This window comes from Hylobates moloch, unplaced genomic scaffold, assembly GCF_009828535.3.
Source record: "Hylobates moloch isolate HMO894 unplaced genomic scaffold, HMol_V3 SCAFFOLD_4, whole genome shotgun sequence".
NCBI lineage: Eukaryota > Metazoa > Chordata > Mammalia > Primates > Hylobatidae > Hylobates > Hylobates moloch.
In genome coordinates, this window is record NW_026652279.1 from 47,904,681 (window position 1) to 47,926,683 (window position 22,003).

The 22,003-nt window shown below is 39.7% G+C and overlaps 1 protein-coding gene across 1 annotated transcript in view; it reads right to left on the reverse strand.

The window, feature by feature from the left end:
• The window catches only part of GRAMD1C (GRAM domain containing 1C), a 113,987-nt gene that overhangs the window by 73,842 nt on the left and 18,142 nt on the right, over window positions 1–22,003 (reverse strand). The window contains exon 3 of the mRNA XM_032150143.2: window positions 3,897–3,981. Within this exon, the coding sequence (XP_032006034.1) occupies window positions 3,897–3,981 (85 nt within the window). The remainder of the gene's footprint in view (window positions 1–3,896; window positions 3,982–22,003) is intronic.

Below are 22,003 nucleotides of genomic sequence, written 5' to 3' on the forward strand. Positions count from 1 at the left end.
TGCTAGTCTGTAGACCACACTTTGAGAACCACTGTATTATTTTATATTAACTATGTTCAAAGGCATAGTAACGACCTAGATTATTTAATTGAAGACTATTTGATATGTATCAACAGACTTTTTTGAGGGTTTTTTGTTGTTGCTATTGTTGTTGTTGTTGTTGCTTTGAGACAGGGTCTTGCTATGTCGCCCAGGCTAGAGTGAAGTGGCTCAATCTCAACTGACTGCAACCTCCACCTTCTGGGTTCAAGTGATTCTCATGTCTCAGTCTACCGAGTAGCTGGGATTAAAAGCGTGCGCCACCACACCCGGCTAATTTTTATTTTATTTTATTTTTTTTGAGACGGAGTCTTGCTCTGTCGCCCAGGCTGGAGTGCAATGGCGTGATCTCGGCTCACTGCAAGCTCCACCTCCGGGGTTCACGCCATTCTCCTGCCTCAGCATCCCAAGTAGCTGGGACTATAGGCGCCTGCCACCACACCCGGCTAATTTTTTTTTTTTTTTTGTATTTTCAGTAGACACAGGGTTTCACCGTGTTGCCCAGGCTGGTCTTGAACTCCTGGCCTCAAGCGATCTGCCCGCCTCGGCCTCTCAAAGTGCTGGGATTACAGGCGTGAGCCACCATGCCCAGCCTCAGTGGTTTTTAAAAATGGATTCCCTAAAATGGATATGTTTTATTGTAATAAATTTATACTTCAATACAATTGATTTTATTTTTAATGGCTTCTTGGCTGGGTGCAGTGGCTCAGGCCTGTAATCCCAGCACTTTGGGAGGCCAAGGCAGGTAGATCACTTGAGATCAGGAGTTCAAGACCAGCCTGGCCAACATGGAGAAACCTTATCTCTATTAAAAATACAAAAATTAACCAGACATGGTGGTGCGTGCCTGTAATCCCAGCTACTCGGGAGGCTGAGACACGAGAATCACTTGAACCTGGGAGGTGGAGGTTGCAGTGAGCCGAGATCACACCACTGCACTCCAGCCTGGGAGACAGTACGAGACTCTATCTCAAAAAAAAAAAAAAAAAAGTATGGAAAATAAAAAAGAATGAAGTAGATTCATAGTAGTGCAAATAGCAAATAAAAAATAGATCTAAGCAAGATTCAAAACAATAATCACAGTCTGTTCCCATTTAAGTTTTTTTCTATATATATAATCATAAATACATACAGAAATTTTCTGAAATTATACCTAAGAAATTACTAACAGTGGTTATCTCCCAGGGAGAACATTGAAGTGGTCTTGGTTGTAAGGATCACTCACTTTTCACTTTATGTCCTTATGTAGCATTTGCAAATTTTATCATGGGACTGTATTACTTCCAATAAACAATGTTTTTAGAAATTGCTTTAATTCATTATGATATTTATTGAGCTGAACTGTCTAGAAATTCATTGAGTTCTAGACACTGTCTAGAAATTCATTGAGTTCTAGACACTGAATTAAAATTTCCTAATAGTATCACAAATCTGAGAAATTCATATAAATAAATGTTTTTGTTTTTGTTTTTGTTTGAGACAAAGTCTTGTTCTGTCACCCAGGCTGGAGTGCACTGGCGCACTCTCTCCTTACTGCAACCTCCACCTCCTGGGCTCAAGCAATCCTCCCACCTTAGCCTCCTAAGTAGCTGGGACTACAGGTGTGTGCCACCATGTCCCTCTGATTTTTTTGCTGTTGTTGTTAGTTTTTTTTTGTTTGTTTGTTTTTGTTTTTGTTTTTTTTTTTGAGACAGAGTCTCACTCTGTCGCCCAGGCTGGAGTGCAGTGGCACGATCTTGGCTCACTGCAAGCTCCACCTCCCAGGTTCACACACCACTCTCCTGCCTCAGCATCCCGAGTAGCTGGGACTACAGGCATCCGCCACCATGCCTGGCTAATTTTTTGTATTTTTAGTAGAGACAGGGTTTCACCATGTTAGCCAGGATCTCCTGACCTCATGATCCGCCCACCTCGGCTTCCCAAAGTGCTGTAGAGACAAGGTCTCACTGCGTTGTCCAGGATGATCTCAAACTCCTGGACTCAAGCAAGCCACCCGCCTCAGCCTCCCAAAGTGTTGGGATTACAGGCATGAGCCACCACACCCAACCTAAATAAATGTTTTCAATTAAATATATACTAAAACTAAAACTTAGCTCTGTAGTTTTATTGTCATGAGTATATATTAAGCTTATAGTAAAAAATAAAGCACTTTTAAAAGAAAAATGATTAAATTTTTCCTCTTAAAGCCTACTTCAAAAAAAAATCCATGTGATCAATTACACAAATAACGATTTAGCCCTAGAACATTTGTGAAGTTGCTCTATGAGTACATCTGTTAGTGTATTTTTCTGGAGGTAGTTAATATATATTGAACATCAAGTTTAAATTTTCCCTCCAATTTGATGCACCAAAATCACTGTGACAAATCATTTATTTTTAGTTATATTTTCTTAGTACTTAATATTCCTCTGTGTGTGCGTGTGCGTATGTGTGTGTGTGTGTGTGTGTGTGTGTGTGTGTGTGTGCGTGTCTTTTATTTATTTATTTATTTATTTGTTGAGCCAAGGTCTCGCTTTGTTGCCCAGGCTAGTCTCAAACTCCTGACCTCAGGCAATCCTCCCACCTCAGCCTCCCAAAGTGCTGGGATTACAGGTATGAGCCACTGCATCCAGCCAAAAAAAAAAAAAAATTCTTATAGGTCAGAAATCACTCCTCCCTGAATTACAATTGAGTTTTCCATTGTCTAATTATGAAGATGCCGCTTATCTTTTATTAAATTTTTAATTATTATGGATACTGAATGGTTGTGTTTATGGAGTAATGTGATATACTGGAATAAGCACATATTTTGTAATTATCAAATCAAAGTAATTGAGATATCATCACCTCAACTATTTATCATATCTTTGTATTAGAAACATCCCAATTCCACTCTTTTGGCTATTTTGAAATATACAATAAATTATTGTTAACTATAGTCTCCCCATGTGATACTGAACACCAGATCTTACTCCTTCTAACTGTATTCTTGTACCCATTAACCATCTCCTTTTTATCTTCCCTTCTTAGTACCCTTCCCAGCCCTCTGGTAACCATCATTCTACTCTCTCTCTCTCTCTTTTTTTTTGAGGGGGGTTGTGGGGGTGTGTCAGGGTCTCACTGTGTTGCCCAGGGTACAGTGAAGTGACACCACCATAGCTCACTGCAGTCTCCAATTCCTGGGCTCCAATGATTCTCTCATCTCAGCCTCTTGAGCAGCTGGGACTACAGGCACATACCACCATACCTGGCTAGTTTTTTTTTTTAATAATACAGACAGGATCTCACTATGTTGACCAGGCTGGTCTGGAACTCCCAGGCTCAAGCAATGTTCCTGCCTCAGTCTCCCAATGTGCTGGGATAACAGTCATGAGCCACCACACCTGGCATCATTCTACTCTATCTCCATGAGATCAATTTCTTTTTAGCTCCCACATATGAGTGAGAACATGGGATATCTGTCTTCTTGTGCCTGGCTTATTTCATTTAACATAATGTCCTCCAGTTCCATCCACATTGTTGCAAATGACAGCATTTCATTCTTTTTTTATGGCTCAATAATATTTCATTGCATTTATGTACCACATTTTCTTTATCCATTCATCCATTGATGGCTACTTAGGTTGATTCCATATCTTCGGTATTGTCAATAGTGTTACAATAAACATGAATGTGCAGATATCTCTTCAATATATTGATTTCCTTTCTCTTGGATATCTACCCAGAAATGGGATTGCTGGAACATAAGGATGATGCTTATCTTGAAAATTATATTCTGTCTAGCATAAAGGCTTAAATTTTATTAAATATACTGTCACTTATCAGTTCTCTTTTTATAATGAGGTAATATAACTTTTTTTTGCAAATTTCTTTTTTACCTGCTATCAGCCTCTCTGTATCAGGTAGATGTGTGAACTGTCTTCTGTATTCCTCATTCCTGTCTTTATAGGTGGAACTTGAAATCTGCAACAATAAAAAGATTACATTTCTGTCTAATTGTAATTATAGTGTTCTAGAAAATAAATATCAAGTGGAATTTAAAATCATACGCTTTCTATGCAATATTTTGTATGTCCTTATATAAATAAACATTTCAAAAACACCAAAAAGAAGCAAAGAAGACTTCCAGCATGATGAGATGAGGAGTTTGGCAATCCCCTCTGCAAAAGCAAATATATAACTAGAACAAAAACTGTCAAAAATAATCATCTCAAACGATGGAAACTGACCAAAGGCATACAATACAATCAACTGAGAAGTATTTGTTCATGAAAATCCACTGAACTTAGGTAAGGATGGTGGAAGTCTGTGCCACTCGTTCCTGGGCCTGTTGCCATTACCCTTCTTCCTTCACCTGTTAAGTCTTTGTGGTAGTTCTTTGGGAGTGGGAATAGGTCATGAAAACTGGCAGCTATCTTGACAGAGAGGGTTGAGCTGTGATTTGGATTGGAGGCAGAAAATCTATGCCCAGGAGTGAAAGAGAAAACTCTGTACCAATCCAAGCAAGTGTGAGAGTGCAGTACCAATTGGAGCAAGCAGAATGGCAGATTAGCAAGGAGCTTAGAAAGATCTTGAAGGAGAGGCAGCCATAGATGGGCTTGACAAACTAGTCACATATTCCTGGCTGAACAAAGGCTCCAGTGTGCACAATACAAACTAGAGAAAGCCAAGGCTATCCACACATTTCCTGGCCAAAGACACAAGAGGTCCCAGAGGAACATAAAAAACTGGGACAAACTTAAAAATGGCCACATTTTTTTAAATGACCAGAGCTTTGAATACATTCCCCAATCTACACACAGATCTGTCAATAGAAGGGAAAAGCCTTACTGGCTCTATGGATTTAAGTACATTGAGTACATCACTGGCTGACATAAGAGGTGATCCCTAGGAAGCCAGCCTTAAAAATAAAAAAAAAAAAACAATAATAAACAGAGCAGACACATGCCACAGGACAAACAGATTTCATAGATTTACTCTAGGCAAATTATTAAACAAACAAGCAAACAAAAATCAGCAGTGACAACCCATGAGACAGGAGGGAATGCAATCAGAATCCAGAGGTGCTACAAAATATTATCTAAATTGTCAATATTCCAAAAAAATTATAAGACATGCAAAGAAACAGGAAAATTTGACTCATGCTAAGGAAAGAAAAAACAGAACAAAAAATAGAAATAGCCTTTGATGGTCCCCAGACATTGAATTTAGCAGACAAAGATATCAAATCAGTTATTATAAATATGTTCAAAAAATAAAGAGAACCATCCCTAAAGAACTAAAGGAAAGTATGACAACAATGACTCAACAAGTAAAGAACCTAAGCAAATTGTAAAGAAACAAAAAGACATTCTGGGGTTGAAAAATACAATCACTCAAATAAAAAATTCACGAGGTGGGCGGAGCCAAGATGGCCAAATAGGAACAGCTCCGGTCTACAGCTCCCAGTGTGAGTGACGCAGAAGATGGGTGATTTCTGCATTTCCATCTGAGGTACCAGGTTCATCTCACTGGGGAGTGCCAGACAGTGGGTGCAGGACAGTGGGTGCAGTGCACCATGCGCGAACTGAAGCAGAGTGAGGCATTGCCTCATTCGGGAAGCACGAGGGGTCAGGGAGTTCCCTTTCCTAGTCAAAGAAAGGAGTGACAGACGGCACCTGGAAACTCAGGTCACTCCCACCCTAATACTGCGCTTTTCAGACGGGCTTAAAAAACGGCATACCAGGAGATTATATCCCACACCTGGCTCAGAGGGTCCTATGCCCACGGAGTCTCACTAATTGCTAGCACAGCAATCTGAGATCAAACTGCAAGGTGGCAGCGAGGCTGGGGGAGGGGCGCCCGCCATTGCCCAGGCTTGCTTAGGTAAACAAAGCAGCCGGGAAGCTTGAGGCAGCCTCAAGGAGGCCTGCCTGCCTTGGTAGGCTCCACCTCTGGGGGCAGGGCACAGACAAACAAAAAGACAGCAGTAACCTCTGCAGACTTAAACGTCCCTGTCTGATAGCTTTGAAGAGAGTAGTGGTTTTCCCAGTATGCAGCTGGAGATCTGAGAACGGGCAGACTGCCTCCTCAGATGGGTCCCTGAGCCCCGACCCCCGAGCAGCCTAACTGGGAGGCACCCCCCATTAGGGGCAGACTGACACCTCACACACCCGGGTACTCCTCTGAGACAAAACTTCCAGAGGAACGATCAGACAGCAGCATTCGCGGTTCACAGAAAATCCGCTGTTCTGCAGCCACCGCTGCTGATACCCAGGCAAACAGGGTCTAGAGTGGACCTCTAGCAAACTCCAACAGACCTGCAGCTGAGGGTCCTGTCTGGTAGAAGGAAAACTAACAAACAGAAAGGACATCCACACCAAAAACCCATCTCTACATCACCATCATCAAAGACCAAAAGTAGATAAAACCACAAAGATGGGGAAAAAACAGAGCAGAAAAACTGGAAACTCTAAAAAGCAGAGCGCCTCTCCTCCTCCAAAGGAACGCAGTTCTTCACCAGCAACAGAACAAAGCTGGACAGAGAATGACTTTGACGAGTTGAGAGAACAAGGCTTCAGACGATCAAACTACTCTGAGCTACAGGAGGAAATTCAAACCAAAGGCAAAGAAGTTAAAAACTTTGAAAAAAATTTAGACAAATGTATAACTAGAATAACAAATACAGAGAAGTGCTTAAAGTTGCTGATGGAGCTGAAAGCCAAGGCTCGAGAACCACGTGAAGAATGCAGAAGCCTCAGGAGCTGATGTGATCAACTGGAAGAAAGGGTATCAGTGATGGAAGATGAAATGAAGCAAGAAGGGAAGTTTAGAGAAAAAAGAATAAAAAGAAACGAACAAAGCCTCCAAGAAATATGGGACTATGTGAAAAGACCAAATCTATGTCTAATTGGTGTACCTGAAAGTGACAGGGAGAATGGAACCAAGTTGGAAAACACTCTGCAGGACATTATCCAGGAGAACTTCCCCAATCTAGCAAGGCAGGCCAACATTCAGATTCAGGAAATACAGAGAATGCCACAAAGATACTCCTCGAGAAGAGCAACTCCAAGACACATAACTGTCAGATTCGCCAAGTTGAAATGAAGGAAAAAATGTTAAGAGCAGCCAGAGAGAAAGGTCGGGTTACCCACAAAGGGAAGCCCATCAGACTAACAGTGGATCTCTCAGCAGAAACTCTACAAGCCAGAAGAGAGTGGGGGCCAATATTCAACATTCTTAAAGAAAAGAATTTTCAACCCAGAATTTCATATCCAGCCAAACTAAGCTTCATAAGTGAAGGAGAAATAAAATACTTTAAAGACAAGCAAATTTTGAGAGATTTTGTCACCACCAGGCCTGCCCTAAAAGACCTCCTGAAGGAAGCACTAAACATGGAAAGGAACAACCGGTACCAGCCACTGCAAAATCATGCCAAATTGTAAAGACCATCGAGGCTAAGAAGAAACAATAGCAACTAACGAGCAAAATAACCAACTAACATCATAATGACAGGATCAGATTCACACATAACAATATTAACGTTAAATGTAAATGGGCTAAATGCTCCAATTAAAAGACACAGACTGGCAAATTGGATAAAGAGTCAAGACCCATCAGTGTGCTGTATACAGGAAACCCATCTCACGTGCAGAGACACACACAGGCTCAAAATAAAAGGATGGAGGAAGATCTACCAAGCAAATGGAAAACAAAAAAAGGCAGGGGTTGCAATCCTAGTCTCTGATAAAATAGACTTTGAACCAACAAAGATCAAAAGAGACAAAGAAGGCCATTACATAATGGTAAAGGGATCAATTCAACAAGAAGAGCTAACTATCCTAAATATATATGCACCCAATACAGGAGCATCCAGATTCATAAAGCAAGTTCTGAGTGACCTACAAAGAGACTTGGACTCCCACACAATAATAATGGGAGATTTTAACACCCCACTGTCAACATTAGACAGATCAACGAGACAGAAAGTTAACAAGGATACCCAGGAATTGAACTCAGCTCTGCCCCAAGCAGACCTAATAGACATCTATAGAACTCTCCACCCCAAATCAACAGAATATACACTTTTTTCAGCACCACACCACACCTATTCCAAAATTGACCACATAGTTGGAAGTAAAGCTCTCCTCAGCAAATGTAAAAAAACAGAAATTATAACAAACTCTCAGACCACAATGCAATCAAACTAGAACTCAGGATTAAGAAACTCACTCAAAACCGCTCAACTACATGGAAACTGAACAACCTGCTCCTGAATGACTATTGGGTACATAAAGAAATGAAGGCAGAAATAAAGATGTTCTTTGAAACCAATGAGAACAAAGACACAACATACCAGAATGTCTGGGACATATTCAAAGCAGTGTGTAGAGGGAAATTTATAGCACTAAATGCCCACATGAGAAAGCAGGAAAGATCTAAAATTGACACCCTAACATCACAATTAAAAGAACTAGAGAAGCAAGAGCAAACACATTCAAAAGCTAGGAGAAGGCAAGAAATAACTAAAATCAGAGCAGAACTGAAGGAAATAGAGACACAAAAAACCCTTCAAAAAATTAAGAATCCAGGAGCTGGTTTTTTGAAATCGATAGACCGCTAGCAAGACTAATAAAGAAGAAAAGAGAAAAGAATCAAATAGATGCAATAAAAAATGATAAAGGGGATATCACCACCGATCCTACAGAAATACAAACTACCATCAGAGAATACTACAAACAACTCTACACAAATAAACTAGAAAATCTAGAAGAAATGGATAAATTCCTCGACACATACACCCTCCCAAGACTAAACCAGGAAGAAGTTGAATCTCTGAATAGACCAATAACAGACTCTGAAATTGTGGCAATAATCAATAGCTTACCAACCAAAAAGAGTCCAGGACCAGACGGATTCACAGCCGAATTATACCAGAGGTACAAGGAGGAACTGGTACCATTCCTTCTGAAACTATTCCAATCAATAGAAAAAGAGGGAATCCTCCCTAACTCATTTTATGAGGCCAGCATCATCCTGATACCAAAGCCGGGCAGAGACACAACCAAATTGGTCTATGAATTTTAGACCAATATCCTTGATGAACATTGATGCAAAAATCCTCAATAAAATACTGGAAAACCGAACCCAGCAGCACATCAAAAAGCTTATCCACCATGATCAAGTGGGCTTCATCCCTGGGATGCAAGGCTGGTTCAACATACACAAATCAATAAATGTAATCTTGCATATAAACAGAACCAAAGACAAAAACCACATGATTATCTCAATAGATGCAGAAAAGGCCTTTGACAAAATTCAACAACGCTTCATGCTAAAAACTCTCAATAAATTGGGTATTGATGGGATATATCTCAAAATAATAAGAGCTATCTATGACAAACCCACAGCCAATATCATACTGAATGGGCAAAAACTGGAAGCATTCCCTTTGAGAACTGGCACAAGACAGGGATGCCCTCTCTCACCACTCCTATTCAACATAGTGCTGGAAGTTCTGGCAAGGGCAATTAGGCAGGAGAAGGAAATAAAGGGTATTCAATTAGGAAAAGAGGAAGTCTAATTGTCCCTGTTTGCAGATGACATGATTATATATCTAGAAAACCCCATTGTCTTGGCCCAAAATCTCCTTAAGCTGATAAGCAACTTCAGCAAAGTCTCAGGATACAAAATCAATGTACAAAAATCACAAGCATTCTTATACACCAATCACAGACAAACAGAGAGCCAAATCATGAGTGAACTCCCATTCACAATTGCTTCAAAGAGAATAAAATACCTAGGAATCCAACTTACAAGGGACGTGAAGGACCTCTTCAAGGAGAACTACAAACCACTGCTCAATGAAATCAAAGAGAACACAAACAAATGGAAGAACATTCCATGCTCATGGGTAGGAAGAATCAGTATCGTGAAAATGGCCATACTGCCCAAGGTAATTTATAGATTCAATGCCATCCCCATCAAGCTACCAATGACTTTCTTCACAGAATTGGAAAAAACTACTTTAAAGTTCATACGGAACCAAAAAAGAGCCCGCATCGCCAAATCAATCCTAAGCCAAAAGAACAAAGCCAGAGGCATCAAGCTACCTGACTTCAAACTATACTACAAGGCTGCAGTAACCAAAACAGCATGGTACTGGTACCAAAACAGAAATATAGATCAATGGAACAGAACAGAGCCCTCAGAAATAATGTCGCATATCTACAACTATCTGATCTTTGACAAACCTGACAAAAACAAGCAATGGGGAAAGGATTCCCTATTTAATAAATGGTGCTGGGAAAACTGGCTAGCCATATGGAGAAAGCTGAAACTGGATCCCTTCCTTACACCTTATACAAAAATTAATTCAAGATGGATTAAAGACTTAACATGTTAGACCTAAAACCATAAAAACCCTAGAAGAAAACCTAGGCATTACCATTCAGGACATAGGCATGGGCAAGGACTTCATGTCTAAAACAACAAAAGCAATGGCAACAAAAGCCAAAATTGACAAATGGGATCTGATTAAACTAAAGAGCTTCTGCACAGCAAAAGAAACTACCATCAGAGTGAACAGGCAACCTACAAAATGGGAGAAAATTTTTGCAATCTACTCATCTGACAAAGGGCTAATATCCAGAATCTACAATGAACTCAAACAAATTTACAAGAAAAAAACAAACAACCCCATCAAAAACTGGGCAAAGGACATGAACAGACACTTCTCAAAAGAAGACATTTATGCAACCAAAAAACACATGAAAAAATGCTCATCATCACTGGCCATCAGAGAAATGCAAATCAAAACCACAATGAGATACCATCTCACACCAGTTAGAATGGCCATCATTAAAAAGTCAGGAAACAACAGGTGCTGGAGAGGATGTGGAGAAATAGGAACACTTTTACACTGTTGGTGGGACTGTAAACTAGTTCAACCATTGTGGAAGTCAGTGTGGCGATTTCTCAGGGATCTAGAACTAGAAATACCATTTGACCCAGCCATCCCATTACTGGGTATATACCCAAAGGACTATAAATCATGCTGCTATAAAGACACACGCACACGTATGTTTATTGCGGCACTATTCACAATAGCAAAGACTTGGAACCAACCCAAATGTCCAACAACGATAGACTGGATTAAGAAAATGTGGCACATATACACCATGGAATACTATGCAGCCATAAAAAATGATGAGTTCATGTCCTTTGTAGGGACATGGATGAAACTGGAAATCATCATTCTCAGTAAACTATCGCAAGGACAAAAAACCAAACACCACATGTTCTCACTCATAGGTGGGAATTGAACAATGAGAACATGTGGACACAGGAAGGGGAACAACACACTCTGGGGACTGTTGTGGGGTGGGGGGGGAGTGGGGAGGGATAGCATTAGGAGATATACCTAATGCTAAATGACGAGTTAATGGGTGCAGCACACCAATATGACACATGTATACATATGTAACTAACCTGCACATTGTACACATGTACCCTAAAACTTAAAGTATAATACTAATAAAAAAAATTCACTAGAGGGTCTCAACAGCAAATTCAAAATGACAGAGAAAGAATAAGTGAACTTAAGGATAGATTAGTAAAAATTATCAAATTTGAAGAACAGAAAGGACAAAGACTTAAGAAAATGAACAGACTCTCAGAGACCTATGGGACAACATCAAAGAAACCAAAATACAAAAGTGATGGGAGTATCAGAAGGAAAAAGGGGAAGATAGAAAAACATTTGAAGAAATAATGGTCATAAGTTTCCAAATTAGATGGAAAACATTAATGTATACATCAAAGAAACTCAATGAATCCCAAGCAGGATAAATACAGAGAGTCATGCTAAGACCTCTAATACTCAAACTGCTGAACGACAAAGAAGAAATCCTGAAATGAGCAAGAAAAATAATTGACTCATCACGTACAGTTGAAAAACAGTATAATTTGCAGGTGACTTCTCATCATTAACAATGGAGAGAACAGACCTGCTTTACAAGAAATACTAAAGAAGTCCGAGCCTGGCGCAGTGGCACATGCATCCCTATAATTCCAGCAGTTTGGAAGACCAAGGTGGGTGGATCACCTAAGGTCAATAGTTTGAGACCAGCCTGGCCAAAACAGTGAAACCCCATCTCTACTAAAATACAAAAATTAGCCGGGTTTGGTGGCGCATGCCTGTGATCCCAGCTACTCATGGGGCTGAGGCAGCAGAACCTTTTGAACCCCGGATGCAGAAATTGCAGGGAGCCCAGATCGCGTGACTGCACTCCAGCCTGGACAACAGTGAGACTCTGTCTCCAAAAAAATTAAAATTAAAGGAAATCCTTCAACCTTCAAGGAAATTACATCACATGATAACTCAAATTCACCAGAAGAAAGTAAAACCACCAAAAGTATAAATACTCGGGTATTTTTAAAAGACTATGTAAATCTATTTTCTCATTTCTCTTTTAATATCTTTAAAATACATAAGGGTCGGCCATGCATGGCAGCTCACACCTGTAATCCCAGCACTTTGGGAGGCCGAGGCGGGTGGATCATGAGGTCAGGAGTTCAAGACCAGTCTGGCCAAGATGGTGAAACCCCGTCTCTACTAAAAATACAAAAAACTAGCCAGGCACAGTGGCAGGCACCTGTAATCCCAGCTACTCGGGAGGCTGAGGCAGGAGAATCGCTTAAACTCGGAGGGCGGAGGTTGCAGTGAGCCAAGATCGCGCCATTGCACTCCAGCCTGGGCAACAGAGTGAGATGCCATCTTGGAAAAAAAAAAAAAAAGACATAAGGGTCTACAAAGCAATAATCATAACACTGTATTGCTGGGTTTATGAGATAATAATATTAATTGAAGCAAAGTTTCAGTATTTTAGCAGAATTAGTAAGAATCTGAAGAATACTTTACTCTCTCAAGCAATCACTAAAAACAACCCTCAAAAAATTATAAAAAAGGAATTAAAATGCTACCTTAAAAATATGTATTTGACACATAAAGAAGGGGAACAGATGAACAAAAGAAGATATAAAACATATGGAACACAAATAGCAAAATGGTTATTTGTAAATCTAACCATATACAACTACATTAAATGTAAATGGAATAAACACAGAAATTGTCAAACTAGATAAAACATACAACCAACTATATTTTGTCTACAAGAGACACACGCCTTAGTTACAAAAACACAACAAAGTTGAAAGTAAAAGGATGAGAAAAAGATATACCATGCAAACAGTAATCACAAGAGAATCTGAGTGGCTCTATTACTTTTTAGCTGAAATACTGCTAGACTAAGAGAGATTTCATAATAATAAAAGGGTCAATATATGAGGAAGATAATCATAAATGCATATACAACAGAACCCCAAAATGCATGAAGCAAAAATGACAGAACTGTAAGAACAGACCATTCAATAAGTTGGAGGTATCAATATCCCATTCTTAATAATTGATAGAAAGATTACACAGAAAACCAGCAAGGATATAAGAGACTTGAACATTTTCCACCAACTACACCTAAGTGGCATTTATAAAACACTCCATCCAACAACTGCAAAATACACATTTTTTTCAAGCATGCATGGAACATTCTCCAGAACAGACCATATGCTAGGCCACAAAACAAGTTTCAGTAAATTTGAAAGGATTAAAGCCACATAAACTACGTTCTCTATGAACACAGAATAAAATTAGAGATCAACAACACAAGGACTGGAGCCCAACTTCAAATCATCTGAATCCTTACAAATGGAAAGGACAATTCCAGATTGCTTGACAGCTATATATGAAAATCCTCCCTGGAAGAACACATCACTCTAGGACTCAAAATGCTGCCACAAAAATAATGGAAAATAGAGAATAAAGGATAAGAGACTGATAATACAGTGAGGAGGTCTAACACACATGTAAACAAAGTCCCAGGAGAAAATGAGGTAGACGCAATATTTGAAACAATAAATTTTTTTTTAATTTAACATTTGAAGTTTCTGTCCTCAAAGACCCCAATTTCTTCTTTTCTTGTAGTTCTCTAAAATCATTTTCAAAAATAGCATCTTCCTATTCTAAGTGATTTGAACACTTTTTTGTGCATATTTATATATGTAAATACAGTGAAACTCAATAAACTAGCATCTTGCAGTCCAAAAATCCTAACAGTTGGCTTCTAATCAAAAATAGTCTGAACGGTCTCAGTGATTCAGTATCTGTGGCACACTCCATAGCCTCACAAGCAGATTTTTTAATGCGTTTCAGTAGTTGCTATGGTTTGAACATGGTTTGTCCCCATCAAAACTCATGTTGAGGCTTAGTCCTCAATGTAATGGTATTGAGAGGTGGTAGGAACTTTAAGAGGTGTTTGGGTCATGAGGGATCCCTCATGAAGGGCTTAATACCATCTTGCGGGAGTGCTCTCTGGGTCTGGATTAATTACCAAAAGAGCAGGTTATTATAAACCAAGGTTGCCTCTCATGTTTTGTCTCTTTCAAATGTGTTCCCACCATGTGATGGCATCCATCATATTATAATGCAACATGAGACCCTGGCAGGATGAGACCACCTGATCTTGAACTTTCCATCCTCCAGAAACATGAGCCAAATAAATCTCCTTTCTATATAAATTACCCAGTCTAGGTGTTCTGTTATAGCAACAGAAAACAGTAAGACAGAAAATTGGGACCAAGAAGTAGGGTTGTTGCTATTACAATACCTGAAAATGTGGTAGCAGCTTTGGAACTGGGTGATGGTTAGAAGCTGGAAGAATTTGGAGGAGCAGGCTAGCAAAAGCCTAGATTGCTATAAATGGGTCATTAAGAGAAATTCTGGTGATGGCTCAGAAAACAAGAAGACTAGGGAAAGTCTGGAACTTCCTAGAGATTATTTAAGTGGTTGTGAACAGAACATCCATAGAAATGTGGACAGTAAAGGCCATTCTGAAGAGGTCTCTGATGGAAATGAGAAATATCTTATTGGGAACCGGAGCAAAGGTCATTATATAAAATAGCAAAGAAGTTGGTGGCATTGTATCCATGTCCTAGGGCTTTGGGGATGCCAAACCTGAGAGGGCTGACAGGATTAATGCCATCTTTTGGGAGTGCTCTCTGGGTCTGGATTAATTACCCAAAGAGAATTTAATTACCAAAGCTATAATTTCTGGAAGAAGAAATATCTAAGCAGCTTTGAAAAGAAAAAATAAAATAGGCTGGCACAGTGGCTCATGCCTGTAAGCCCAGCAATTTGGGAGGCCGAAGCAGGCAGATCACCTGAGGTCAGGAGTTCGAGACCAGCCTGGCCAACATGGTGAAACCCCGTCTCTACTAAAAATACAAAAATTAGCCAGGTGTGGTGGTGCATGCCTGTAATCCCAGCTACTTGGGAGGCTGAGGCAGGGAGAATCACTTGAACCCGGGAGGCGGAGCTTGCAGTGAGCCAAGATCATCCCATTGCACTCCAGCCTGGGTGACAGAACAAGACTCCATCTCAAAATTAAAATAAAGTATCTAGGCAGCAAAGTACTCAACATGATGCATGGCTGCTTTTAGCCACTTACAGTAAAATGAGAGAGAAAATACTTATTTAAAGACAGAATTTATAATTCAAAGGGAAGCAGAGCATAAAAATTTGGAAAATTCACAACCTGACCATGTGGTAGAGCATGAAAGAGCATTTTCAGGAGAGGACCTAGAGACTATTTGGAGATTAATATAGCTAAAAGGGACCTTCTGCAGGGGCAGAGGTGCAGAAAGCCTCCACTAGAATAATGCTCAGCAGAAATGTGGGGTCAGGGCAACCACTGGGACCCCAAAAGGGTAGAACACTAAGGAGAGTGCAATACCTGCCTGGGAAAGCTACAGGCACCAGTGTGCAACTGCAACTCATGACAGAAGTGATGTGGGCTGCACCTAGCAAAATCATGGAGGCAGGGCTGCCTGAGCCCGAGTTCCATACCAACAAGGCACTTACTTTAAAAAATTGAGATATAATTCACATACTATAGAATTCAACCTTTTGCAATGTACAAGTCAGTGATTTTGGTATACTCACAAAACTGTGCGATCATCACCACTATATAATTCCAGAAAACTTTTATCATGCTGAAAAGAAATCCTATACCCATTAGCAGTTACTCTCCATTTCCCCCTCCACCCAGGTCCTAACAACACTAATCTACTTTCTGTCTCTATGGATTTGCTAATTCTGGAAATTTCATATTAATGGAACAGACACAAAGGCCCACAATAGTGCAATGCACTCTTGTGGGCCTTTGTGTCTGTAGGCTATCACTCAGCATTACATAGGTATTCAAGGTTCATCTATGTTGCAGCATGAATCATTACTTCATTCTAGCTTATGGATGAATAATATTTCATTATACAAATATACTACATTTTATCTATGCATTCATCAATTGATTAATGTTCAGGTTGTTTCAACTTTTTGCTTATTATGAATAACGCTGTTATGAATATTCATGTAAAAATGTTTATGTGAACATATTTAAATTCTCTGGGGTATATATCTAAGAGAAGAATTGCTGGGTCATATAGTAACTGTTTAAATTTTTAGGAAGTGCCAAACTATTTTCCAAAATGCCTGTACCATTTTACATTCCCACCAGCAATATATCAGAGTTTTAACTCCTCCACATCCTCACCAAATCTAATCTCTATCTTTCTTATTACAGCCATCTGAATGGGTGTAAAATGGCATTCCCATTGTGTTGCAGGAAGTCAGGAACCCCAAATGGAGGGACCGGCTGAAGCCATGGCAGAGGAACATAAATTGTGAAGATTTCATGGACATTTATTAGTTCCCCAGATTAATACTTTTATAATTTCTTATGTCTGTCTTTACTGCAATCTCTAAACATAAATTGTGAAGATTTCATGGACACTTATCACTTCCCCAATCAATACCCTTGTGATTTCCTATGCCTGTCTTTACTTTAATCTCTTAATCCCATCATCTTCATAAGCTGAGGAGGATGTATGTCACCTCAGGACCCTGTGATGATTGCGTTAACTGCACAAATTGTTTGTAGAGCATGTGTGTTTGAACAATATGAAATATGGGCACCTTGAAAAAAGAACAGGATAACAGCAATGTTCAGAAAACAAGAGAGAGAACCTTAAACTCTGACTGCCAGTGAGCCAGGCGGAACAGCGCCATATTTCTCTTCTTTCAAAAGCAAATGGGAGAAATATCGCTGAATTCTTTTTCTCAGCAAGGAACATCCCTGAGAAAGAGAATGTGTCCCTGAGGGTAGGCCTCTGAAATGGCCACTTTAGGGGCGGCTGTCTTTTATAGTCGCAGCTGTAGGGATGAAATAAGCCCCAGTCTCCCGTAGTGCTCCCAGGCTTATTAGGACGAGGAAATTCCCGCCCTAATAAATTTTGGTCAGAATGGTTGTCTGCTCTCAAACCCTGTCTCCTGATAAGATGTTATCAATGACAATGTGTGCCTGAAACTTCATTAGCAATTCTAATTTCGCCCCGGTCCTGTGGTCCTGTGATCTCACCCTGCCTCCATTTGCCTTGTGATATTCTATTACCTTGTGAAGCATGTGATCTCTGTGACCCACACCCTATTCATACACTCCCTCCGCTTTTGAAAATCACTAATAAAAACTTGCTGGTTTTATGGCTCGGGGGCATCACAGAACCTGCCGACATGTGATGTCTCCCCTGGACACCCAGCTTTAAAATTTCTTTCTTTTGTACTCTGTCCCTTTATTTCTCAGACCGGCCAACACTTAGGGAAAATAGAAAAGAACCTACGTGACTATCGGGGGCAGGTTCTCCCAATACCATTGTAGTCCTGATTTACATTTACCTCATAACTATTGATGTTGGACATGTGTTCATGTGTTTATTGGGTATTTGTATACCTCTGGAGAAATGTCTATTAACATTTTGGCCATTTTTAATTAGTTTGTCTTTTTATTATTGAGCTATGTAAGAGTTCTTTACACATTCTAGTACAAGTCCCTTATCCAATATTTGCAGATATTTTCTTTTTTTTTTTTTTTTTTTTTTTTTTTTGAGACGGAGTCTTGCTCTGTCGCCCAGGCTGGAGTGCAGTGGCGCAATCTCGGCTCACTGCAAGCTCCGCCTCCCGGGTTCAGGCCATTCTCCTGCCTCAGCCTCTCCGAGTAGCTGGGACTACAGGCGCCCACCACCACGCCCGGCTAATTTTTTGTATTTTTAGTAGAGACGGGGTTTCACCGTGGTCTCGATCTCCTGACCTCGTGATCCGCCCGCCTCGGCCTCCCAATTGCAGATATTTTCTCATTCTGTGGGTGATCTTTTCATTTCCTTAATGAACTCCTTGAAGCACAGAAATTTTTATTTTTTATTTTTTAGAAATGGGGTCTCACTTTGTTGCCCAGGATGGAGGGCAGTGGCTATCCACAGGCATGATCATAGCATAGTGCAGCCTCAAACTCCTAGCCTCAAGCAAACTCCCACCTCAGCCTCCTAAGTAGCTGGGAAAACAGGCACACACCACCAAACATGGCTCTAATTTTAATGAGGTCCAATTTATCTATTTTTTCTTCTGTCACTTGAGATTTTCATGTCATATCTAAGAAACTATTGCCTAATCCAAAGTTCGTGAAGATTTAAACCTATGTTTTCTTCTAAGAGTTTTAGTTTTAGCTCTTACATGTAAGTCTATGATAAGTTTCAAGTTGATTCGTATATATGGTGTGAAGTAAGGGTCCAAATTCATTCCTTTGCATGTGTATATCTAGTTGTATCATTTGTGGAAAAGACTAATCTTTCCCTCAATAAATTGTTTTGACACTCAAAAATCAATTTATCGTAAACTTAAGGGTTTATTTCTGAACTCTCAATTCTACTCCATTAACACATAAGTCTATTTTTTTCTTTTTTCATTTTTTTTTTTTAAGACGGAGTTTCGCTCTTGTTGCCCCAGGCTGTAGTGCAATGGTGTGATCTCGGCTCACTGCAACCTCTGCCTCCCAGGTTCAAGCGATTCTCCTGCCTCAGTGTCCCAAGTAGCTGGGATTACAGGTGCCCGCCACCAAGCCTAGCGAATTTTTTATATTTTTAGTAGAGACAGCTTTCACCATGTTAGCCAGGTTGGTCTTGAACTCGTGACCTCAGGTGATCTGCCCGCCTTGGCCTCCCAAAGTGCTGGGATTACAGGTGTGAGACACTGCGCCCAGCCCATAAGTCTATTTTTATGCCAATCCACACTATCTTGATTATTGTAGCTTTGTAGTAATCCTCAAAACTGGGAAGTGTACATCTTCCAACTTCATTATTTTTCAAGATTATTTTGGCTATTCTGGGTCCTTTGCATATCCATAGGAGCTTGGGTACTGCTTGTACATTTTTACAAAAAAAGCCATTTGAATTTTGATAGGATAGTGTTGAATCTGTAGATTAGTCTGAGGAATATTGCCATCATTGACAACATTAAGCTTCCCAATCCATGAATATGGCATGTCTTTCCAATTATTAATGTATTTTTAAATGTCTTTCAATAAAGTTTTGTTTTTTTTCAGTATACAAGTATTACATTCCCATTTTGGCCGAGTGCAGTGGTTTACACCTGTAATCGCAGCACTTTGGGAGGCTGAGGCGGGCGGATCATGAGGTCAGGAGTTTGAGACCAGTCTGACCAACATGGTGAAACTCTGTCTCTACTAAAAATACAAAAATTAGCTGGGCGTGGTGGCACATGCCTGTAATCCCAGCTACTCAGGAGGCTGAGGCAGGAGAATCGCTTGAACCCAGGAGGCAGAGGTTGCAGTGAGTCAAGATTGTGTCACTACACTCCAGCCTGGGTGACAGAGCAAGACTCCATGTCAAAAAAAAAATTATTCCTATTTTATTCATTTGATAGCACTGTAAATGGAATTGTTTTCTTAATTTCATGTTAAGGATGTTCACTGCCAGTGTATAGAATTACAATTAGTTTTGGTTTTGGAATCAAGGTAATACTGGCCTCACAGAATAATCTGGGAAGTGCTACCTCCTTTTCTGTTTTTTTGAAAGAGTTTTTGAAGGATTTGTGTTCATTCTTCTTTAAACATTTGATAGAATATATCAGTAAAGTCATCTGGTCCTGAGCTTTTCTTTGTGAAAAGTTAGTTGCTGTTGTTGTCATTTTAGTTTTGGGGATTGAGGGTTTCTTTGGTTTTTGTTTTTTCACTAATTCAATCTCTTTCCTTGTCATAGGTCTATTAAGATTTTCTCTTTTTTCTTGAGTCTGTTTCAGTAATTTGTGTATTTTGTGGAAATATGCCTAGTTAATCTAGGTTCTCTAAGGTATTTCAAATGCATATTAAAACCCAATAACATCAACTGTCCTGGAATATTACCAAAATAGACTATATACTCAGCCATACCTCAACAAATTTGAGAGAACTGAAACCATACAGTGTATATTTTCTGACTATAATGAAATCAAACTAGAAATCAATAATAGAAAAATAGCTCAAAATCTCCAAACACTTGGAAACTAAACAACACACTTCTAGATAATCCATCTAGAGTCAAGAGTCAAAGAGACAGTCTCAAGGGAAATAAAATAACACACAGAACTGATGAAAATTAAAACCTTAATGTAACATATCAAAATTTGTGGGACTCAGCTAAAGATGAGAGATAAATTTATAGCACTAAATGCCCACATTAGAAAAAAAGGAAAAGTCTGAAATAATCTAAGCATCCAACTCAAGAACTTAGAAGAGAAAGAGTAAAATATAAAATAAACCCAAAACAAGAAAAAGTAAATAAAAAAGAGCAGAAATTAGTGAAACTGAAACAAAAATAATGGAGAATATCAATAAAACAAAGAGCTGATTCTTTAAAAATAATAAAATTGATAAAACCTCTAGCAAGACTGACAAAAAAGAGTGAGAGAAGACACAAACTACCAGTATCAGGAATAAAACACGGTCAGCACTGTAGACTCTACAGAACTCAAAAGGATATCGCAAAATACTATCAAGAACTCTACACATGTAATAAGTCCGGGCACAGTGGCTCACACCTGTAATCTTAGCACTTTGGGAAGCTGAGGAGGACGGGTCACCTAAGGTCAGGAGTTGGAGACCAGCCTGGTCAACATGGTAAAACCCCATCTCTACTAAAAATACAAAATCTCAGCTAGTAAAAATACAAAAGTAGCTGGGAGGCCGGGCGCAGTGGCTCACGCCTGTAATCCCAGCACTTTGGGAAGACGAGGTGGGTGGGTCACAAGGTCAGGAGATGGAGACCATCCTGGCCAACATGGTGAAACCCTGTCTCTACTAAAATACAAAAAATTAGCCAGGTGTGGTGGAGTGAGCCTGTAGTCTCAGCTACCTGGGAGGCTAAGGCAGGGGAATCACCTGAACCTGGGAGGTGGGGGTTGTAGTGAGCCGAGATCAAACCACTGCACTCCAGCCTGGCAACAAATTAAGACTCTGTCTCAAAAAAAAAAAAAAAGTAGCTGGGATTACAGGCATACACCTGTAATCCCAGCTACTTGGGAGGCTGAGGCAGGAAAATCACTTGAACCTGGGAGGTGGAGGCTGCAGTGAGCTGAGATCGCGCCACTGCACTCCGGCCTGGGCAACAGAGTGAGACTCCATCTCAAAAACAAAACAAAAGAACTCTACACACGTAAATATGACAATTTAGATGAAATGGATTGATTATCGAAAACCACAAACTACCATTAAATATTAAGGAAATTAAGTTCACAATTTAAAATTTCCCAAGGAAGAAATCTCCAGGCCCAGATAGTTTTACTGGAGAATTCTACAAAACATTAAAAAAATTAATTCTATACAATCTCTCCAAAAAACAGAACAAAAGGGAGCACTTCCCAATTCATTGTATGAAGCTAGTATTACCCCAATACCAAACCAGATAAAAACATTAGAAAAAATAGAAAGTTACAGAACAATATACCTCATGTATATAGATATAAAAATCCTTAACAAAATACTAGCAAATACAATTCAGCCATAAATAA